Source organism: Vidua macroura, chromosome 1 (genome assembly GCF_024509145.1).
Source record: "Vidua macroura isolate BioBank_ID:100142 chromosome 1, ASM2450914v1, whole genome shotgun sequence".
Taxonomy (NCBI): Eukaryota; Metazoa; Chordata; class Aves; order Passeriformes; family Viduidae; genus Vidua; species Vidua macroura.
In genome coordinates this window covers 50,440,945-50,456,353 of record NC_071571.1, presented here as the reverse complement: position 1 = coordinate 50,456,353, position 15,409 = coordinate 50,440,945, and the positions used below count along the sequence as shown (strand labels likewise).

At 34.1% G+C, this 15,409-nt stretch overlaps 1 protein-coding gene across 1 annotated transcript in view; it reads left to right on the top strand.

Annotated features, from left to right (window-relative positions):
- The window catches only part of CNTNAP2 (contactin associated protein 2), a 1,032,011-nt gene that overhangs the window by 440,800 nt on the left and 575,802 nt on the right, over window positions 1-15,409 (top strand). Inside the window, exon 4 of the mRNA XM_053975055.1 lies at window positions 10,487-10,634. Coding sequence (XP_053831030.1) covers window positions 10,487-10,634 — 148 coding nt within the window. The remainder of the gene's footprint in view (window positions 1-10,486; window positions 10,635-15,409) is intronic.

The window sequence follows — 15,409 nt, the reverse complement described above, 5'->3', positions numbered from 1 at the left end:
TGCACCTAAGTAATGAAGATCTTTCTACATGAGAAAATCTACCTTCTCCTTCTACATGAGTAGTAAAACACATGAAGCTGTTAATAACAACAGTGTTGCTCTACTGACATCTAACCCTTCTTTTAAGTTAGTGGCCGTGGAGGCTGTTGATCCTGCTCAGTGATAGAAAAGACTGCAATGAAGTCTTTTCTGCTAAACTCAAAATGTCACTGCCTCCTTGGCCAGGGAAGCATGTATCCTCACTGCCTAAAATAAATAAATCAAAAATATCTGAGTCAGACGAAATTGCCAATGCTTGTGAGGAAAAAAAATGGCTTGCACGCAACTAGTAATCAATTGTCTCTAATGTTCAATCCCCTAAGATTTATGGCACAGTTTTAAATTAAATTTAGGAAGTCTCTGTCTAAAGAAAATTAGGCCTTTACATCACTTTACTACTTGTTTAATGAATTGTAAGGAAAGAAGTGGACAGGTGATCAAAATTTTAAAATGCTTCTCTCTTTCAGTTATTGTTTTCAAACTAGATTTGCATTTGGTGATTATTAAACAAGGGTTTTGACTTATGGAAGTCCTCCTATTTCAGATGTTAACAGGCATTTGAAGGCATTTCAACTAAAAGATTTCTATACAGTCACCGTTGGAGTAGTAGCTGATGCAAACCTGAACAAAACAAGTGCATATAGAAATTCTAGATGCTTATTGTCTCTGCAAAAGGGAAAAATAAAACTTCTGAAAGTATACAGTTGCAAAATAGAGAATGGGATGAAATAAAATTATACACTTTAAAACAAAAATAGGACCTTCAGTATTTCTTATTCCATTATTGTCTCTTTTGTTAAGACATTTAACAGTTTACTAAATTCAGAGGGGTTTCAAATCAAAGATTACTTCTTACTCTGAGCTTTTCATATAGATAACAGGCACTTTTTGTATGAAGACTGAGAATGGACTTGAGCAGTAGCACAAGAATTCTATATTTCTCCCAAAATTCTTTCAGTCATGCTCATCTTAGTGGGGGAAAAAAAAATCCCTGAAGAAAAGAAAGAGGTAGCTTCTGGCAATTCAGATATTTCTTTCCACATTCCTTTATAAAATATTCTTGTGGCTTTTTGGTATAATTTCAAAAAGCCAAGTGGTTAAAACTGTCCTTATTTCCCTAGAAAGATGAGCAGCTATTGAATTCAAGTTGAAGGACAAGCTGGCATGTTTGAAGCCTGTCACATACTGTAATTCTGCCTTTGGGGATTTCTTAGTAATATTCCTTTGATCAGTTTGAAAGGATTATTCTGAGGAATCCTACTCCAGGTATTCTTTCTGAGACAAGAATTTTGTGTTTGCTTGCATGCCATTTTGCTTATGATTCTCTGCATCTAAAACCCTTTTAGCCTTACACTGAGTTATAGAAAGGATCTACAGATTTTTCTTTGACATTTTCATAGTTACATTTGGGTTAGTTTTTTTTTTTGTTTTTTGTTTTTTTTTTCCCTCTTGTCCTGGTTCACAGACCAGAAGGCTCTAAATTTGTGAAACTTCTTCAGAAAGATTTTAATGAAGATGGTGATTTTTAGAGTATGGGTTCTGCCTAGGGTGAACAGGTGGAAAGGAAAATGATTAGTGAGTTCTTGTATCATAGTTGACATTAATAGCTGCATCACCCTTTGGAATTCTTAACTTTAGTGTATGTGAAATATTTTCGATAAGTTACTTTATTTTGTTTCATCTTGATATATTCAGAGAGTACTGTAGCTACAGCCAGAAATTGAAACGTTAGTGTTAGATAGCAATAGTGCTATTTTTCCTTTTTTATCCTTTATCCTTTAGTAAATCTTGACTTTAATATTATATGTGAACTTCATTTATTTCATAAACATTGCAACTTGGAAGCAATGTTTATGAAATAAATGCAAAAACAAAACTTAAGATTCAAAATTATTTCTAATTCATACTTTTTATGTTTCTATAATTTTAAATCAATTTTGTAATGTTTTAATATTATTTAAGGACAGCTGAAACACGTTTAAAGACAGCTTATTGTCTTTTTTTAATCCAGTTTTACTTCCCATTACAGGGAAGCTTATCTGAATTATGGAGAATATAGGTGCTATTTGCAATTAACTAAAATCCCAGAATTAAATAGATACTGAAAGTATAAAAGAAAAACACCTGGTTATTTAAATTTTGTGTTCAAAGTTTGTTTATTTTATCTCAGTATACAATATTAACTTTATTCATGAAGCAATTAATACACAATAACCAGACTTTATTCCTCACTGATTGATTTACAATTGTATTCTTGCAACAATTTCAGATATGCAAAGTTTTGTTTCAGTTATTTTTTGCATGCTAATAGCCTAGTCAGAATAGGAATGATCTGGAAAGCAGTCTCTGGACTCTTCTGCAAATGAAACATAAAAATGAAAATGATTCATAACTGAGAAAAGTTTTTAGCAATCATGATTTACGTATGACTCAAAATAAAAGACTATAAAATCAGTAAGTGCAGTAAGTTTTATTTATAGTTATAAACTGAAGTCACAAATCAGTATTTTCTATTATGAGTAAAGATTGCTGTTTAGATTGATATTTAACTAATTAAGAGCTAAAAAGCTTTCTGTAGTTGCTATGCTCTTACTGAAGATAAATGATTCTCAACAGTATTTAAAACAGAGTTTGACTTTGTACATTTTCCTGCAGGGAGATTTAATCTTTTAATCCAAAGCACTAAGTCAAAGAGTGTGGAATGACACTGCTGAGTTTGTACTTTCCTCCCCTAAGTTCACCCTCTGGTAACAGCCTCAACAGTTTGGGTGGCAAGTAACCCAGTAGAGTAGTGAGGCTGTGCAGAAGAGATACAAGAAGGTTTGAGACAAGAGTGATGCACAAGGAGTACTGTCCTGAAAATTACTAAAGAGCTATTTTAAAATCATCAAAGTGTGCAAAAAATTATAAATACATCAGTAGTAGAGAGGGAAAGAAATCAAGGACCGCTCTGAGTTCCTCTGTGTTTGACCTTCTTCTCAAGGTGACAGCTCCTGTTACTGCTGAGCTCTATGGACCAGCAGGCAGTGATCAGAGAGCTGTTGCTGTTATTATTTCAGTAATGATTGCAATTGTGCTTAGGTGTTTTGGAGACACATTCTTCCTGTCTCATTCTACAGGAAATTCAGCAGAAGCAATTTTTTGTGTATTCATGAATAAAGTCTTACAACTCTATAGAGAAAAGCAGGTTTTATCCTGTCTGTAGAACCATATCACATTGTTTTTTGTATTCTTTTTCTTTTAACATGAATCAGTCAGTGGGCAACTTTTTGGAACTAAGGTCTTGATCACATTCTTTATTTTGTTGAATACATTTATATTGTACCCTGGGAAATTTATATTACACTGTGCAGCAACTGAAGAGTGGCAAGATTTTAATTTAGTTCCTATCTCCCACTTTGCTTCACTGACCACAAAAGTCTCAGCTTCTAATTTAGACACCCATGTGAATACTTGACTAGGTCCTTAATAAGAATTATTTTATTTTTACAACCCCATAAAATAATTTAATTTTTACTTCATATTCCATATATGTGGAACAGAGACAGTGAAAGATTAAGTCAAAACTACCTAATCATTTTGTGTCTTCCTGGAACTATACTAAGTGCCACAGAAATTTTTTTTTGCAACTTTGTTGTCTGGCATGACATGGGAACTGTCACAAAGAGAATCCAGCACCTGTGCTGTAGGGTACACTCTATCTGTTAACTTCATGGAAGATGGCCCATTCCCATCTGGCAGTTCACAGGCATGGACACTGTGTACTTCATTCTCTCGTGCAAATAAAAGAGCTATCTTAAAGACACCAGTCTTATTCATTATGAAACCCCACGCTGCTCCTGGAATGGGTCCTGCAGTGTCTGTGTTAAAATCTGTTTAGTTTGTTTAAGACTAAGAGCAAGATAATGATTACTCCCCAATGTGTTCAGAAGCTTTTACTAATAAAAAATCAGTTGATCTTAACAACAAAGATGGAACGTTATTCAGTAGTGGGAAGGTTGTATTTTCTCAATTTAAATCAAAGTGTAAATACTGGATACTAAATCTTGGGAACAAATTGCAAAAGACTAAGACAGGCTTCTATAGGCAAAATTTTCCAAATCAAGCTCATGTGTTTTTCTTCTTGAATTTAGATATGGTTAAAAATGAAAAAAAACAAAACAAACCACCCTAAAACCTCAAGGTTATTTCAGCCTGAGTTGTTTAGTGTATCAGGATTAATCATCACAATTTTCTCTCTGGGAATTGTATGAATCTCTGGGGAATTAATAGCAGGTAATTATGTAAATAAATTAATATCATAATGATATTCAGGAATTCATTAAGACTCTGCAGGAAACATAACTTCAACTAGCAATGTTGACTTTACAACCCTAATGATATTTTAATATTTTTTGCATATAGCTTTGGTTTAAAAGAATTTTAGGATTGTTCCCATTTTATGTCAAGTGGAACAAAACCTATATGGTTCAGCATAGGGGTTGAAATTTCTTCTTCATTATACAGGCCTGAAAATAATTTAGGAGCTTTGTTAATGTCTGTTTTAGAAATCTTACATGTTATGTTTGGTGTCTTCACCAAAAAGGGAAGAATGTCTTTGCCAGTGAGATATTTCACTCACCTCTGGAATAGTGTATTCAGTTTTAGGATGTAGAGAAACATAACACTGTTGGTGCCTTTGATGTGATGCTGTGATGTTCCATAAAGTAAAATTTAACAGCATCCATAAGTCTGTGTCTCTTGTTCATGAGTCTAAAGGTTAGGGGAATAGGGTTACTAAATGGAGTCCTTGGCAAAAGAAAAACAAACAAAACCCTCCAGTCTGTACACATGTGCATTGTCAGATGTCCTGCCTCAAGTATTCCAATAATACAAAGTCAACAAAGGTTTGCAGTCCAGTCCTTAAAAGAATTCAATTTCCCTAGCATAATTCAGATAATTTAGTAATATTTCTGTGCATAAATAAAGGATGAACAATTGTATGTAGAAGTATGAGAAAAGCGCTTAATGGATTTGGAACATATGAGCGAACTGGATAGGCAGTTCTTTGTTTGTTAAGGCTTTTGGCTTTAGGCTTCATTACTCAAAGTAAATTAAACAAAGATAATATCCTACAACAGTGCCAGAAGATAAAAGAATGTTTCACTTATATCCAGTAACTGAGTCGTGTTCCAGATGCAGTTGGGAGAGTGTTTGGATTCTTGGTTTATGTTTGTTTGTTTGTGTATAGGAGTTTAATTTGTTTCTGGATTTAAAAGAAAAACTGCAAACATTAAAACTCATAGATTTGATAATGAAGCTTGTATTTGTAATTTTTCTGTCAGGTATCTAAAATAATGCTCAGGTATCAGATCTTGCTCTTCAATTTTCTGTCTTTAAGTTTTAAAAACATTTTCTAGGAACATTATACAGAACTGAAATCCCTACAAGTTATCTGTGAATAAAAAATGACAATATTCCTTAAAACTTTTTTTGAAACTTAGAGATTTCTTGAGGTTCTTGTTAAAATACCAAAAAATCAAAGTTCCTGTAAAGGAGGCTGAGTTCTTTTTAAGTAAAACAGTAGTTATTAGGCTATAAAATGTTGGCATAATTTGTTATAATGATCAATAATGTTATGTTGCTAAATCATTTAGTTTTGTTTGGAAATGTGAAAGGCTAAAAGGCAGCAAATAAGCTTTTGGCTTTAGTCTTTGCATGTAATGATAATTCCATTATATTATTCATTAAATTATGATGAATACATGGTTAGAATATGTTTTCAGCATACAAAGAGGGAATTTGAACTTGAAAGTAAACTTCCTAGGAATCAGTGGAGAATATAAGGGTGTAAGGTGAACAAAAAGATGGATATGATAAAAAATGCTAGGAAAGGTCTTAAGCATAGGACAAAAAAGCGTACTCAGTTCTAGTGAAAGCCTGCAACTAGATATTCCTTACTTTGAGATATTACTTACTTTAGTTCCTTTTCCAGAAATTTTTAGCACTACACACATAACATAGCGGAGATATATATATATATATATATATATATATACACATTTATATAAAGCAGAGAAATGTGGCTGTAGGAAGTGTATGGATAGTCACTGAAATTGGAATTTACTGCACTGATAATAGAATCAAGTTCATATGAGCTCACCAGCATCAGCATTATAATGTTTAGTTGATCTCATGTATTGCTAATCCTGAGCTCTTAGGAGTTTTGATCATTTTATAACCACAAATATCAAGGATGAAATTCAGCACCTGGTGAATCATTTGAGAATTTCATTTGTGCTAAGGGAAATACCTGCTATAGCTTTTAATTACTTTCAGATGCCTTTTTTTTTTTCTATTCAGTTGCATTTCTGTGCGAGGTGATTATGCAGGATGCTGTAGAAATGTTGTTTTGCTTTGAATGTGTTTGTTTTTAGGGAAAGAGTACAGTTTGCAAATTGTAGTGTTACTAATTGTGCTGTTCAATGGATAGAATGCAGAAATGTTTCTTCAAGTAAAAGATTACTGCTTCCTGTCACTTATTTTTACTCCCCACAATACACATGAAAGTACAGCAACTTGTCAAAAGTGAGCTAAAATGGAGATAACCTAGATCTGCTACTTTCTGATGCATTAATTTTTTCCTTTATTTACTATTATTCTTTCTTTCCACAACCCGTTTTCCTACCATATTTCTTTTATATCTTTTCCCCCCTTCTTCTTGAAGTTAATATCTTACATGCTTTTACCCAATCTTCTTATTCTCGCTGTTTGAGTTTGCATGACACAATTGAGATGGGTTTTCATAGGTATTGAGCAAAGAATGAGCACATCTTCACCAGCAGAGAGGATTTAATGAAGTTCAGGTTTTGTCTTTTTTTCTTAAATGTCCATGTAGTAAAGTAGAAACAAATTTTTTAAACATCTTGTCTTCTCTGAAATCTGATGTGGATTTCAGTGGACTTTTGCAGAACCAGTTCATGATGTGAATTTTTTTAGGACCCCTGGATTTGAACTGCCCCGAAGTGCCAAGCATTCTGCTGCACTGCTGGTGGAGAGTTTCCAGCACCCAGCCAGCCCTGCTCTGCTCATTGATGGTGCAGAAAACTGAAAACTCAAGGGAAAAACTATTTCCAGATCTTTTCTGTGCAGTCAGAGGGCTAGCAGCCATAATCAAAGCTGTCAACATCTCACTTTTGTAATCCTTCTAGTTTTTTGAAAAAAATTATTTAGTTTGGAATTTGGGGGCTTTTCTATAAAATACAAATTTCAAGGTTTAGTCAGCTTCATGCTTAGCTCACCTTGGAGTCCCAAAAAACCCCCCAGTTTTGTTTCCTGAAGATATATTCTGTCTGCCTGTGGATGTTTCCATATTTTATACTGGTATTTCTAGTTCTAATTTCTGCCATTTATAGAGCTATAGTACCAGGGAACACAGACTCTGTACTTTTTTCACCATTGCAGTGTCAAAATAAAGCTAAAACCATAGATTTTTTATTTTTTTTTTTTTTTTAGAAATTCAAAGACATAAATTATTTCTTCCTTTGATAAAAAAGCAAAAAATAACTATCAAGAATATAACAATGAGTATAAAATCAAAGTGGTGAAAAAAAAGTACTAGTAATTAAAGAAAGCTATGAAAAAAAATTAGTTATTGCTCATTCAGGAAAAGAAATGTCATCCTACTGTACCATGCATTGCCATATTTTTACATCATCCTAGAAAGAGCCTACAGTGAAGCAATTTTAGTACTCATCTCTGAATGGATCATTAATTTGGATGGAGAATTCTTCACCTGAATGAAGTGAGGTGAAGAATTAATTTTCCCCTTAACTAAGTTAGATTCTCTGGTATATATATGATGATATTTTACAGTGAAATACAGGATTTTTTTTTCTCTGCTTCACAGAGACCTGAGAGATTGCAAACATCTTTTTGTTTATCTGGTTGAGGATCTAACTACCATTCATCCATCATTTACTCTTTGATTAAAGTATGAAGGTGTCCACTTTTGTTCACTTAACATTTCAGGCATTTTTGTGCCTCCTTATTTCAGAAATAAATTCCTTAATGCTGAGAATTTATTTTTAACCCATTATTGTAAAAAGCATGTTCCCAAAAGGAGATTTTGTAATGTTCTTTCTTTGTCCATAGAATTGAGTACTGTAAAATGGCAGCAAACTGTCCTATTACAGGAAGCTCAAACCATTTTGGCCAGTTCTATTTAGACACTGCTATTAGGCTGTGTGCTATTTCATTGCAATACTTATGTGAATTTATAATTTAGCTCTACTATTTTTAATTATTGATTAGAATGTAGTTGTTCTTTAACTACAGGACAAAAAATTGACTCTGAATCTTAACTTTCTATAGCTTTGCTTCCAAGTTTGCCAAACCCTTACCTTCACTTTTTTCCAGGTTCTTTAGCTGTGCAAAGGGAATTATACTGAATGTCTCTCTGGTGTCCCCATGTATAGTGGGGTGGCTGAAGCATATTGGTAAAGCCAAAGTGAAATTTAAAATTCACACAATTTTTCCTGCATATTCTGCTGCATTTATTTAATTTATTAATTTTAAACTTTATTAGTTAACCTGTTAAAATATGTTATCTGTCCTATAAACCTGCCCTGCTGAATTTTGAAAATTATTTGGAGCTAAACAGAGCTTCCTTTTAAGGAGTGACAGAAATCTTGGTGAATATGTTTGAAAGCTCCATTCAATATATGTTCAAAAGCATCGTTCAGAAAGGATTTGGGGACTTATTTTCTTATATTTTTTTCATTCTTATTCTGTTGCTGTCCTGTGGAGCACTACCTTTGAAAAAAGTGGTTGTGGCTAACAACATTCCCAGTCTTTTCATTGCAATGTGAGCTGAAATATGAAGCAGCTTACAGAAGTCAGTATCCAATACAAGAAAAGAAATGGTTTATAGAACAGAGAATTTCGGAGTTGGGCTCATGAGACAGTGTTTTACAGATAAGTGAGCCATTTTGATAATTTCCCAGTTTGGGTTAAAGAAAAAGCATGATATCTGGCAATAATATTTAAGTGACTTAATGAGATGAATAATCTGAAAAACTTGTTTAATTTATATAGGTATTCACACTTTTTTTCCTGAAAAAAATAGTTTTTCAAGGAGGTTTCTTATTGTGAAATTCTATATTTTTTTTTTTTTTTTTTTTTTTTAGCCAGGGATTCATTACTTGTTTTTTAAAAAAATCTCCTATTAGAGATGTGGGTCTAAATTATATTTTTAAATCCTACTGTCCAGAAAAGGAGATTTTACAGCAATTGTGCATAATTTTCAAGGTGCTGTGAATTGATTTTTCAGTCTTGCAATAATGGATTTTGGCCTGGTATTTGCATTATCCACAAAGCGTGTATTACTGTTTCCCATTTATTTAAATGAAGGCTGTGTTTAAACGATAGTCTTCTGCTGGAGACTAAATGGAATGTGTTTTATTAATCTGGGACTGCCTTATTCTCTGTTGACTATGTTTATGCATTCAACAGAGGTTACTGATTTATATAGCAATAGGAACCCTAGAAATGCCAGGTACCTCCTGGGATCAGCTCGCTTTCTGACAAAAGACTGGTAAAGCACAAGCCAGGGTAAAAAGTTTGGAGAGCTACAGAAGATACTATTGATTTTGAGAATCTTTTTTATCTATAATTTAATTAAATTATGTAGAAAATATCATGTCTTCCTATATTAAGCTTCCTTTGATCATAACTGTTCTAGGAAATTAAAAAAAAAAAAAAAACCAAAACCAACAAATAAGCCCAAAACAAAATAACCAGCAACTCTTTAGAAAGGATTTATTCTATATTTAGTAGGGGTTTGATAAGGTTATACCAAGCATCATAAAATTAAAACATTTCCAAATAGAATTTTCTATTGAACTATGGAGCATTACCTTGCATGCTCAGTAAAACATACATTTTTATAGGAATCAAAATTTTTATTCGCTCCATGAAGTTCCGAAGTTCTTGTTCCTAGAACAAGAAAACAGGCAGCTGCTCAGCAGGATATTTTGTTGTTGTTCAGTGTATGCTTTACTTTGTCTTCAATAGCTGCAGCACAAAAAAAAATTAAGGTGAATGTTACTGTTATCATGTTTTAATTTTGTGAGTCCACCAAAGAAGGGATCCTGTGCATCTTCCTTACGTCTACCACCACCTAGGTCTACTATACATGGTACAAAATAATTATTCTTCTAAAATATATTTTTTGAGTAAGTAGTGTCTGAGCATGCAATTAGCTATTCCTGTAACTGTAAGCAAAAGCCTAACTTAATTTTTATAGTTTTCAATATTTTTATGACTATAGTTTTCAATGATAGTCCTTATTCTTTGATTTTTTTTGTCCCAGTATTGATACTTATTAAAGGATTTTATATGTGCATTTATTCAGATGCCAACCATCTGAACTGATGTAACTGATTTTTTTTTTCCTTTTTTCCCTTAGGCATTTCCTGGAAATACAAACTCTGACAGTGTGGTCCGGCATGATTTACAACATCCAGTTATTGCTCGGTATGTGAGGATAGTTCCTTTGGACTGGAATGGAGAGGGCCAAATTGGGTTAAGAATTGAAGTCTACGGTTGCTCCTACTGTAAGTTTTTCCATGATGATCCTTTTTTTTTCTCCCCTAAATAAAAACTCGCTTTGAATTTTTTATTAAATCCAGATGTCAAAGACATTTACCTTTGTTCCAGGATTGCTAGTTGTGTTACCTAGGGCTTCTTGAAATATTCATTCATGAAATATTTGTTGGAACTTTAATTCTGAGCTGATTGTTTGTTCTTCTCTGGAAGATGCAACATTGGAAATTGCAACACTGCTTTAAGTTTCTCCTTTTCATCTTCATGGTTTCTGTTGTAGAAGGCTTTGGCTATTGTATAAGCTTGACTGGCACATTTGAGGAAGAGATCATATTCAAACAAATGTCATGTTGTGTCTTGAGAGATAAAATGGAAACAGGGTGTAATTTCTTGCCTGATATGAGAGATAAAATTAAAGCAGTAAATAATTCTATTCGGATAGCTCAGATTGTCTAAATATCTGACATGTTTTTCTGAGATATTTTGTTGAGTATTTGAATGTGACTTCAGAATTTCTTCTGAAATCCTAGTGAGCAATGGTACGAGTGCTTCTGTAGCTACGACCCGAACCAATAATGGTTTAAGAAATTATGCCCTTCCTTCAATTCAATCCAGCCAGTGCTTAAGTCAGCAAACCTGCAAAACTGAGTTTATGATATCCTATTTCTATGTACTTTTTTAGTTGTATCCTGGATTTGTTGGTATTTTAGCTGGAAAATGTTATTTGAGATTTGTGTTTTAATAACCAGACTTTAGAATAAAATGTGGAAGATTCATCATTGACTTCCTTGGGTGACATAAGACCCATTGGAGCCCTTTGCCATCCTGACTAGCAAAACCAGCTGTGATTGTTGAAACAACAGCTGTTGGGTTTTTTTATTTGATTAGATAGTCAAAAGACTCCATACTTTCATTCAACACCAATAGAACCATGAGGAATAGAGTTTTGATATTATTTTTCTTATTTCCATACAATGAATGTTTTAAAAATGTATATTGAATCACAGAGAATTTCCCAACAGCTGGAACTTAGTTGAGAAATCAAGTCAAACTTGCTATGGTATTAGTGCTGCTGTACTGAGGGTACACATGGTTGTTAAAATTTGCACAAATACAAGAGCATGATCTATTGCAATAAGACAAAGCAGAATGGTTTTAAACTAATAGGGGGTCAATTTAGGTTAGATATAAGGGAGTAATTTTTTACAATGAAGGTTCTAGAACACTCTAAGAATTTACTCACAGAGGTGGTGGATGCTTCATCCCTGAAAACATTTAAACTCAGGTTGAATGGGGCTCTGAGGAACCTGATCTGGTTGAAGACATCCCTGATTATTGCAGAGGGATTGAACTAGATGGCCTTTAAAGGTCTGCTCCAACCCAAACTGTTCCATGTTTCTATGATATCTGTTGTCTGAGGAACTGTAGGTTACACTAAAGGTAATTTTTACTCAAAGAGAATTGAGCTTCTGACGTTTAGGTACAACTCTGATTAATCAGTACATGACTCTTAATAAACAAGTGTTTGCCATCATACTGCTAAAATGTTTTACATGCTGTTTTATGTATACCAAACACTACAGCATGGCTAATTTTTCATCATAATAAATACTTGCTTCTAAGTATACCTCCTTGCTTGTACATCAAATGCAAATTCAGGCATCTGATACAAGAAACCAATATCTAGTTTACTGTCAAATGTAGCTCTCTTTAACAGAATAAAATGTAGCAGAATCAAACAAGAAACCCACTATATTTACTGCAATATTTACGTATAAAAATGGTATATTTTGATGAAATTAATAGACAAAATGCTGTAGGTATGCAACAAGATACTTTTAGAGGCTTAAAGTAAATGTGAGAAAAAGAAAAACACAGCTTGCTGATAAAATTGTTTTAGTTGTTTGATGAAAAGTTGCTTGCTTGCTGAACTTTTGGAGGAGAATAAAAAGCCTCTACCAAGGACACAATGTATGGAACCATAAAAATACTGATAAAGTGTGTCTTCACAGAATAAGATGGCCCAATATATTTTCATAATTTTAGTGATAGATTATTACTGATCTGTTTTTTAAATTAGAAATTATTTCAGTAATCATTGGAGATTTTTTAAATTTGAATATTTAAAATAATGTATTCTGGTTTTATGTGTAAAGGGACTTTTCTTTCAACATCTCTGCTACAATGCAGTGTGATTTTTACATGCAGGAACTGGGCTGCTCCCAAAATGGTATCAGTAGAGAGCAGCAGAATGGCTGAGTAGAAAAACTAAAAAATAACTGTGTAAAGAGAGAGGAAGGCAGCCCTTTGGTATGAATACTGTAATCAGGGAGTATTGTTTACAAATTCCCAGCTTGTCTTCAAATGAATTATTTGGAGCCAGGTGTAAATGCTGCACCTTTCCATGTAGATGTGTCCTTTGGCAGAGGCCAAGTTTTTAACTTTATGATTAGAAGTGCATATATTTGCATATAAATATAAGCACTGTCATTAACCAGTGTGATTTGCAGATTAATCCTGCTGTCATTTAAGGAACTAACAATTTAGATAATCACCAATTCTAAAAGCCTGATTAAAAGACCAGCTTCTAGTCAAATCTGCCCCAATTTTTGGAACTATTACCTAAATAAAAGGCTGCCCAATATATCACCATTTTAATTTTCCTTTTAGTTAATAAATTAATGTATTCTTTTACTTAGATATATTCAGATACAAAATGCGTCGTTGCATTCTTCTCCCCGGTCCCGGGCGGCTCTGGAGCCCGGCTAGGCTCTGCCCCTTTGGCCAGACTGGGGCTGCCGCTGGTTCGGAGGCTCTAGCGCTGAGCCTCCACGTGGGTTTGACGCGTTCTGTGGCTGACGCTGGGAGGAGGGAACGGGACGAAGGAGGCACACCTTGTCCTGCGTGGCTGGAGAAAGTTTATTCCCGCACGGCTGCCATGGTGGCTGGAGCGGCGCCTATCTCCTCGCACGCGCGTGGTCAAGATGGCGATGAGACAAAGGAAGCATGGGATTATATAGGGGGCGGGCAGACAGGGCAGAAGCCCCCCTCGCCCAATGGGGACAGGCAACAGGGGAGTGACATGGACCACAGCAGCCAACAGGAACACAACAGGGGTGGATACAGGGCTCTGGGACGAATAAGAATACAGGGATAGGGTAACTGACACGGAACTCTCAGGAACGAACAGGGGGTGACTACAAGACTGACATGGGAAAGTTCCAATGGCAGACAACCTGGAGCAAACCATCACGGGGGGAAAATGGGGGATACATAGAACCGGCTAACTAACATGATTAAAGCCCCAACTGAACCAACCTAGGATGCAACAACGAAATTCGGATTTTCCCACATTGCATGCAAGGTTTAATTTAAGGGAAGCCATGCACACTGACTGTTAAAACTCTTTCCTTGCACAATGCTGCAACCGGGTCATTAGCCTCAGACCTTTAAGAAAAATTCTTCCTCATATTGAACTGCTTATTCAAACATCAGGTCACTAATTGCCATATTTCGGATTCCTATTTTGTTGGTATATGTATATAAAATACACATTTAACTTTTTTGTACAAGGGCTAAAATCCATGTCCTTCCTTGCCCAGCAAATCAAGTTTGAAAAGAGGTGTGTTCTCCAGAGAGCAATTAGACTTCACATCTGTAGCCTGAAGAAGTTAATAGCGTTACCAAATCTTCTTCTTTTATTGTTGGTTTGCTTAAAGTTTAAAATCTGTTATTTTAAAATTCATCTCTGTATTTTGTGTAGATGAGATCTGTAGGGTTGTCTTCTATCAGAAGAGTTCACAAAAGTAGCCAAAAAATAATTAGGGCCTTACTCTACAACAAGGTTCAGAATGAAATTTGTTTTGTTTTTGTTTTTGTTTTTTTTTGTTGTTTTTTTTTTTTTTTGTTTTTTTTTTTTTTTGTTGTTTTTTTGTTTTTTGTTTTTTGTTTGTTTGTTTTTTTTATTTATTTTTCCTATAGTGGAAAACTGACTCTATCTTATTAAAAAAAAATATTAATATTGGGTAAAGACCTTGCTTAATAGCTAAATTAATGGAGAAATTTCATGAGCAAAATAAGCTTGAAAAATCACAGCAAATAGACTATTATATAACATAAAAAACACTTTTTGGTCAATGAAACCTTTTGCTTTTATTTTAAAATCATGAGTTGTATAAATCATAAAGGGGAAAAGTGTCTTTACACTTGAAGTAACAGCTTATATCTAAAAGCAAGTCACAAAGAAGAAAGCAATAGAACCAAAGTCAAAATATCCACTGAAATCAGTTAAATGAAAACTGATGGCCGAATATTATCCATGATCTTTTGGAGAAAGTGAGCAATGGCACATGACATGGATCTTCCACCATGGTCACTTTTATGAATTTTTTGAGACAGGCAGCAAAGACATGGCATCTGGAGGCCGTGAAAACTACAATATAGTACTTTTACTACTGATTCATGAAGATCATAATAAGCTTCTGCAGGATCATTGCCATATGAATAGTTTCCTTAATCTCCATCCTGTGGCAGATGAATGCCTACAAGAAAAGGGCAATAAGCATATAATTACATAGGCTTTGGCTATGCTTTTCAAGGCAGCTTTAAGAGGTCTTCTGGGTCATGAAATCCTTTGAGTGGAAAACACTCATGATACCTTTATTCATAGAGGAGTTTTTATATGGCTGTGCTGATTTTCTGTCTCTAAACAGTAGATTTGTATCTTTTTGGTAAAATTGCACATTTGATAAGAATTTTCAAATTTCAGATGACTCACTTCTGAATT